The 8903-nt window shown below is 38.7% G+C and overlaps 1 protein-coding gene across 5 annotated transcripts in view; it reads left to right on the top strand.

The window, feature by feature from the left end:
• Positions 1–8552, top strand: part of LOC110178673 (proton-coupled amino acid transporter-like protein acs) — a 27715-nt gene extending 19163 nt beyond the window's left edge. For 4 of the 5 annotated variants that reach the window (XM_086838106.1, XM_086838105.1, XM_020945873.2 and 1 more), the window contains exons 2-6: positions 4524–4597; positions 4862–5011; positions 6572–7384; positions 7451–7610; positions 7676–8552. In XM_086838106.1, coding sequence (XP_086694232.1) covers positions 4524–4597; positions 4862–5011; positions 6572–7384; positions 7451–7610; positions 7676–7939 — 1461 coding nt within the window. In that variant the 3' untranslated portion in view covers positions 7940–8552. Of the gene's footprint in view, positions 1–2488; positions 4170–4523; positions 4598–4861; positions 5012–6571; positions 7385–7450; positions 7611–7675 lie in introns of those variants that run through there. The other variant, XM_020945874.2, reaches the window with a different exon arrangement.
• Positions 8553–8903: the final 351 nt, after the last annotated feature.

Raw genomic sequence — 8903 nt, forward strand, 5'->3', positions numbered from 1 at the left:
CCCTGATGTTAAATTAGTAGTTCTCGGCTTGCAGCTTGCATATTTCATTTTTTTTTTTTTTTTTGCTCAAACTGTCTGCCGCCAAATGCAGTTTTTTGTCACTGGCTTTATTTTTTATTTTTTTGCAAACAAATATAAAAATTTTCCATTGCAATTTGTTGTCGTTTGCTGTTTCGTTCTCGTTCTCGTTCTCGTTTAGTTTGCTGTTTCGGTTTCCACTTCTATTTCCACATTTTCGCTTACATAAGTTCAATGGCACGCCAGGTTGGGGCAGCTACGGAGTACGGATCGAATTTGCCGCTATATATGGGCTATATACACTCAATACCCATTGTCGTCGATTTTAATTGGAAAGGCACACGAAATACCTGTGCACCTTAAAATGCGGCATTGCTCTAGACTCCTTAGCTTAGTCACTAGCGGGAAAGGGGTTAAGAAAAGGGGTTAGTAATATCGCAATCGTCATGCCCCGGCAAAGACGTCACCCTCTTCACATTAGTCACAACAATCTTGTAACCAGTAAACTATAAGCTACTGAGATTTTCTAAAGATAGCGACCCATTAATTAATAGGCTTCCTTATCGCCCGCGGGAAAATACCTGCCATAAATTATACCCTTCCCCATGAATGACATCTACTGATGGCAGTTGGTTATTTGGTCTTACAGCATTCTGAAACTTTTGCGCAGTTCCAGAAAACGTGGCTCTTATCTAATATTTAATGGCCCAAACATTCTCAGAACATGCATGATTGCATTATTTATTTTTGGCTAATTGTGTGAGATAAGGGATTTCGCATTTGGGTGGCAGGAAATGCAAATATAAAATCGATAGGTGTGTGTGAGTGTATAGATTTATTCTGTAATCAATTCGTGTGTGAAATTGGTTGTCATTCGGTTTTATATAATGACATCGTATGGGTTAACACGCTTCATTAATGGGATATATGTGGACTTGCTAATGTTTAAGAATATTTAAGATATTAATTTATTATTTGTGCTTTAGTTTTGATAAAAAATATAGTAAATACTAAATCTAAATTATATAAAAGTGTTACACAAATCTCTCTTGTCTTTTTGCATAAATTATCTTTTCTTATTACCAATAATTATGTTAATAAATTCAAATTATGTTTAATACCAGAATTCTTTATATATTTTCCCACTTTTCTTTTTGCTGGGCTCTTTATCACTCTCTCATTATCAATGCAGTTCCCTCCTTCCCCTTCTTTTTGTCCCTCATTCGTCACACATTTTGCAATGTTAACTGCACTTGACGCCATTTTGAACTTGAGTTGCGCCATCGACACGTGTTGCTGTTCTGGGGCTATTTCGCCCTTTAGTAATACCCCCCTTTTTATGTACCGCACCCTCCCTCCCCCCTCTGAAATTAATTCTCAACTGTTCCAAACTCTGTGTTTACATTCTTTGCCATCGACACGTTTCTGTTTATTTTACCGCCAGTCCACAGAATTCATAATATTAGAATGCAATAAAAAAAAGATTGCAACGCAATAAGTGATTTTTGGTTTGCACTGAGACACTTGAACAAAAAATTAACACCCTAAATATGGCAATAAAAATGGTAATTTATTAAGCTTTAAAGGGTGATAGAAAAAGGCGTAGAGAAAATTATAGTTTAGGGGATTTACAAACGAATAACTACTTAGATAGTTTAAAAATCTTTAAAGAACTGAAATTTATGAAACTCTAAAAAACCTGTACTTCAGCTAGCTAATAGTTACTTTGCCATTTCTTCGAGTGCATTGAGTTAAATTGAAGCATGCAATTGACAGATTGAATAACTTAGAGACTGACTGACTGCCCGAGTGGCGCTCTGTGGCAATTAGTCGACACGGCAGCTGTTCAATTATTGTTCTATCTATTTTCTAATTTCCAACTATTTATAAATTACAACATTACGTTTTTTTTAATACCCATGCAGGGTATTTTAGTCAGAAGCTTACAAAGCAGTGACCCTATAAATCACATATATTCTTGATCAGCATCAATAGCAAAATCGATCTAGGTATGTCTGAGAGAAAAATAAATTTTTTGAAATTTTTTTCAAAATTTTATACGGGGTTACATCGTTAAAATTGTCAAAAAAATTATAAAAATTTTAATTCTTTTTAATATTAAATTTAGTAAACAGATTTATTAGGCTAATAAAAACTAATATAGGAAAGCTTTCCGAATTAAAATTAATGCATTTTTGGCTTAGTTATGAACGATTTTCATTTTCCAATTGCATATATGTATTTAAGGGTAAGGAAACTTCGGTTTCCCTTAAGTAGTTTTGTTTTTTGTTTGCCTTTGCATTTGCGCACTAGGAAGTCTGCCTTCTGCTTAAATGTAACATATAATAACCATTTATAGCTTATTGTTATCTGAAGCGGAAAGAGGCTGAATGTTGAGCTGTTTTAGTCGAAATCTGTTCGATAATTTGAATAAATATTTGAAATAATTCAAGTCTTGCGGGGGGGATTGATGCACTGATTCGTGAACACGAGCTCAATTTAATGTTAAACGTTTTGCATATTTGCGGTTTAGTTTTTTCCCCAATTTGGGGTTTTTATTTTATTTTTATTTACTTTTTTTTTAGATTTTTTATTGATTGATCAATTGAAAAATAAGTGCATAAATTAGATTAAGAATTTTATTACAGCCATGCAGGGTTTTTTTATTCTTATAAAGATTTTCTAGAGCATCTTACCTCAATGTAAAACATAAAATTAATATTTATTTAAATAATAAATATTAAAATAGAAAGCACTTTAATCGTTTTACCAGCAACACCTGACGATTGTATTAACCAGCTTACATTTTACACAGGCATTCTACATAGTGCGACATCTAGCGCATTTAAAGAGGAACTTTGATCTGTTAACCGTTAATGGTAGTTAACAGCTCTGTTAAGTTTGTGACTGTTACCACTAGAAAGCGCCACTGAATTAAATTTGCAAATATAAAGAAACTTAAAAAAAAGGAAATTAAAACAAAATCCTAATCAGCATAAACAATGACCAATCAAGTTGAGGTTCTGTTTTACGGACAATTTGCAGCAGCAGTTGTTTTGCGCTTATGCCACTTTTTTCGCACGTATTTGTTGCACAAATTCGCAGTTTCCTCATTAGACGACAGCATTTTATTTCGAACGCGCTGAACGGTGAACGAAAATTCCTCAAAACAATTTATATAAAAATCGCACCACACCCCTTTCACACCCCCTCCTAGACCGCCGCCGTACTTCACCTCACCTTTGTGACTAGGTTTTTTTTTCTTCTCACAAAGATCACGTGTGGATTGGCAGAGGGGTGGCGATGTGACGTCATGCCGCTGCTGCACCCAACAAAATATTCAAATTGTGAACAGGTACGCTGAGAGAAATGGATAGGAAATGTAAATTATTAATATTTAAAATTTTAAAGGGGTTTTTCCTAACTAGAAACTTGTTTAAAATGTTTTAAAATGTCTTCTTTGCAACCCTTTTGTCTTACTAATATCCGATTTGATCAGAGAACTCACTATAATTTTCTTACTGTGCCTGATCCCACTCAAGAGCGTTGCTGCCTTTTGGGAGAGAAGCATCTGGTGGTGGTGGGTGGTGGTGACGGAGGTTGGGGATTTAATAGAAATCTGTGATCTCTGGGGGTGGCAATGGGGCGGTGTTTTTTGTTGTTTGGCCGTTTGGCTGGCCGCCTTGATTCAGTTGCTTGTCGCCGCTTGCAAGAGTCACGCGCCGAGATTTGTCCCTCGTCGCCGAATCTCTCTCTCTCTCTCTGTCTGTCGAACTCTCTTCCTGGCTGGACACCACCTGGCCACCGTCACCGCCTCGTCCTCGTCCTCGTCCTCGTCCTCCACCTGCTCCTCATCCAAAACGGTGACCTTGGAAGACCTCAAGCTGAACGCTCCCACCGGAAAACCACCGGTGGCGCCGCGCCGCGAGCCACAGCCACCGGAGGGAGGTCAGAGTTTGGGCCTAAGCAGCTTTGGTGGCTCGACGGGCTCCATTTCCGGTTCCGGCCGGAAGCCGCGTCTCTCGGGCGCTGCCTTGGCCCGGCACAAGCTGAAGATGTCCCTAAAAAGAGGCGGACCGCCACCGGTTGCTTCCAGTGGAACGGGCGTGATGACCACCAATGTGGATCAGCATCAGAATCAGCATCAGCAGGTGCAGCAACGCTCCAGGGGATCGAAGAAATGAATATTGCGCATACGCCGCGTGGGACCTCAAAGATATCACATATTTAGACATTTTTACCTATGGCAAAATAGTTTGTGTCATAAAACTGCATTGAACTTGTTCATTGATCTTGTTTTGCGTATTTTTCTCTGCTTTCTGGCCACAATTTATCGGTTGCTCCTTGCCTCCTTTCTTTCTTTTATTTTTATTTTTTTTGACTGCAGCTGTAAAGAGCTTTACATAATCAGCGTTTCTCCCTCTCTCTCTCTATTGCTCTTGCTTATTTTTCCCGAAATGTACTCACTTGGCTTTTTCCTCGGGCCGCTTTTCCTCTCATTGCAGAAAATCCCAACGGTCGCTGCGGGCTACGGTGAGAACGAGAAGCCCGGCAAAGGCGGTAAAGGCGGCCAAACCAAGTGAGTATTCCCCGAGTGCATCCCATCCAAGAGATCCGGAGATCGGTGATCGGAATGGGAATCGGAATCTGAATCCGAATCCGTATCGAAATTGAATCATTCGTCTGGTCGATGCCTCAGGCAACGGCTGTATTACGTACGATTCCGTTTCCAATTCCGATAAAGTTACGGCTCCGGCCTTTGCAATCCATTTGCGATGTATAAGAACATCGACAACAACGAGTCCTCCACGACCATGTTTGAAATGTACTCCTCCTCGGATAGGTTCATCCGCTCGGATATGGCCGATGTGCCCGTACAGCAGGCGGCTGGCTCCACGCTGCCCCTGGTCATAACCCGGAAGAAAGGTGGCGACGACTCCGAGGATGGCAACTATAATCCATTTGAGCATCGCAAGGTGGAGCATCCCACATCGTAAGTACTAAGGAACTAATATTTATTGCTTCTTTATAAATGAGAGTTCTAACAAAAGTTATAGAGGGTTTAAATCATATTTTTTATGAATGTTTAAGAAGTAGTTAATTAAATACAGTCACATAAAACTTATAAGTTATGTGAACAGCATTACATATTTAGGTGCGACTTTTAAAGGTTTACCCACAATAGAAGTCTTTATATTCTATTAATTGTTTTCAATTATTCTAGTATTTTCTTTAAATATTTTTTAACAAATTCAAAGAGTATATTATTTCTTTTCATATAAATAAATAATATTTCAAACATATAATATGTAAAAGGTGTAAAATTAAAGTTATTTTAATCTTTATTAATTATTTAATCAAGTCAATAGTCTTATTTATTCAGTAACTACGTTATGCTCCACACATTTGTTTTGATACAATGTATTATTTTGGTAAAAACAAATACTAAAAATATATAGAAACCCAATTAAAACCATTACCTTTTTAGACTTATCTAGCCTTTGTAGATTTCTCTGGCAATCCGGAACAAAAAAGAACAGCTGATGCAATTCATTTAACTTTCAATGACTAATCCCCTTAATTATACACCCCCACTAGCGTCATTGACCTTTAACCAGCGACTAAGACTTTGACTTTTGCACATACTTAAAGCTAAAAAGGAAAAGAACAGACGGAAATGCAATTGTATTGACATTGGCCTTGGACTTTTTGGCAAAAACTACTTTTTTTCCAAACTAAAAATAAGTAATCGTGCAAAGGAAAATCTCGGACGAACGAGCCAATAAAATGAAAAGCGCCGACAAATGTTTTGCTCGACTCGTTTAGCATGTGGAATGAGGAATTTTCCCAATTTTCTTGAGAGAAAAACGCATCCGCCAGGCCTTGCACTACGATTTGCAATTGCGTGAGAGAGAAAATTGAGGAAAATGACGAAAATTTCGTTCATTTTGCCAGCTCACCAAATTAATTATTGACCAGCTCATATATGTGTTTTAAAATTTGATATACTTAACCGAAATATTTATTGATTTTGAGTGCACTACGTCAGCTGCCGGAGAAGCGGGAAAAGCCCTCATTTCCAGTGATTCTATTAACAAAAGAAAAATGTGTAGTTTATATATTATAAGATTGAGATGCAAGGCATTACAGCATTTTACTCAATTTTCTGGTGTTTTCTTTTTGGCATTTTCCCCACTGATGTGTATTTATTTATCTGTCGAATATATTATATAGTGGCGATTAGACAACAATAGATATTTAAATGCAGACCTTTTATTTACCAAAAGTGCAGATGTCGGTTTTAAAGGATTTCTTTAAAAATAACCTGTCAAATATCCAAAGAAAATAGAAAATATATATTCATATATTATATTATAATTGGTTTTACTTAAATACTGTTTGTGAAGCATAAAATGAAGGAAATTGTTATAGAAAAGTAATAACAATTAATATGAAACCCTAACTTTTTGTCAACTTTAGAACTAAGATTTTAATTTAACAAATTAGAGTTTGAAACATATTTATTTATTTATATTCTCACCATTTTCTCTAGGGACCTCGAGACCTTTGTGCACCTGCTTAAGGGTTCCCTGGGCTCCGGCATTTTGGCCATGCCCATGGCCTTCTCCCACGCTGGCTTGTGGTTTGGTTTGGTAGCCACCTTTTTGGTGGGCACATTGTGCACCTATTGTGTCCATATTTTGGTGAAGTGCGCCCACATCCTGTGCCGGCGACGTAAGATCCCCATGATGGGTTTCGCCGATGTGGCGGAACAGGCCTTCCTTGATGGTCCGCCATCGCTGAATCGCTGGTCACGCTTCATCCGGTTTATGGTGAACACATTTCTGGTGATTGATCTGCTTGGATGCTGCTGCATCTATTTGGTATTTGTGGCCACCAATGTGGAGCAGGTGGTGCGGGTCTACATGGAGACGGAGCTCAGCATCAGGGTGTGGATAATGATCGTGACGGCGCCGCTGATCCTAATGTGTTTGGTGCGGAACCTCAAGTTCCTCACGCCCTTCTCGATGATTGCCAATATTCTGATGTTTGTGGGCATTGTGATCACCTTTATCTACATGTTCTCCGATCTGCCTGCTCCCGCTGAGCGTCCGGGCATTGTGTCGGTCACCGAGTGGCCACTCTTCTTTGGTACTGTGATCTTTGCCCTGGAGGGTATCGGTGTAGTGATGTCCCTGGAGAACGATATGAAGAATCCCTCCCATTTCATTGGCTGCCCTTCGGTCTTGAACTTCGGCATGGGACTGGTCATCGCTTTGTACACCTTGGTTGGTTTCTTTGGCTTCCTGAAGTACGGCCCGGAGACGCAGGCTAGCATTACGCTTAATTTGCCATTGGAGGACAAGTGGGTTTTACTTAATTATTTAAATATATTTCTTTTGTTCTAACTTATTTTATTTTACCTTTTTAGACTGGCTCAATCTGTGAAGCTGATGATTGCCATTGCCATTTTCTTCACCTTTACGCTGCAGTTCTATGTGCCCGTCTCCATCCTCTGGAAGGGATTGGAGCACAAGATCCGGCCGGAAAGGCAGAACATCAGCGAGTATGCCATGCGAGTGGGACTGGTGGTAAGTTTGGCTGACTTTCAAGTAACTTAACTTATTAATTTCAACAAAAATCTCTCAATTTGTAGCTCCTATGTGGTGGCATTGCCGTGGCCCTGCCCAACCTGGGTCCCTTCATCTCCCTAATTGGTGCCGTATGCTTGAGCACGCTGGGCATGATTGTGCCGGCGGTGATTGAACTGGCGGTGTACCATGAGGATCCTGGCTTCGGACGCTTCAAGTGGAGGCTATGGAAAAACTCCGGCCTGATATTGTTCGGCGTGGTGGGCTTTGTGGCCGGTACATATGTCAGCATCATCGAATTCCATGCCGAGTTCAGCGGCGGCCATTGAGAGATGAGCCGCTGGTCTAGCTTCTAATGCAAACAATTTTTTAATTTAAATTAGTCTTAAATGAAACTCTTCTAAGCACAGGGATGTCTAAGCTAAGTTTTTAACTAATTTTAGGGCTAACCAAAGTTTTCTAGGACTCCAAAAACTCCCGCCTGCCTCTGACTCTTAACCCATTTCCAAGACCCAATCCGATCCCACCCTCCCATCCGAAAATCATAGCAACCAAAACAACAAAAGTATTTCGATTTAGTCGATGCCAAACGCCCTCTTCGTGGGGGGCGTGGCATTAAGGTTACTTAGAGAATTCTTGTAGAAGCGATTTTGTATCGTAGTGATTTTGACAACAACTTAGTCGTAATTAGTTCCTACTCGAACTAAGCCAAGACAGACGGACGCAGCCGAAGTTTGTTTTTTTTTGTTTTCGTCTTCAATTATGTTTTTTTGTTTTTTTATCATTGATTTACTTTGTACATTATCGACGCCCTATTTCAATAATCATGACATATATATAAATATATATATTACCAATACACAAAGACCCGCTGCCCCTTGATCAGGGGCAGCCAAAAAAATCGCATTAAAAAAATATTAAATAAATAAAAATCTATTGAAACAAGTAAACTGGGTTTTATACTTAAATTCAAATGGGTTGTAAGTATTATATGTTAAATAATAGATATTCTCTAAGGCAATAATATGAATAAACTACAAGTTGTTCAGTTAGAGGATCTATAGTTTCGTGTAAGTTACAGCATACTCTTGGGGATGTTTCAATTACCTTGCATGTAACAATTGTAAATAATGTAAATTTATATATACCAAACAAACACATAAATCAGAATTAATTTAACACTTTGGCACTTATCATTTCTTTTAACGAAAATCAATATGAGCAATATGAAAATTAAATTTAAATGGGTTACATTAATTGTACAAATGTGCAACGACAGCTAGAGACTGTGGA

Source organism: Drosophila serrata, unplaced genomic scaffold (assembly GCF_035046125.1).
Source record: "Drosophila serrata isolate PLE 108 unplaced genomic scaffold, ASM3504612v1 contig_346, whole genome shotgun sequence".
NCBI lineage: Eukaryota > Metazoa > Arthropoda > Insecta > Diptera > Drosophilidae > Drosophila > Drosophila serrata.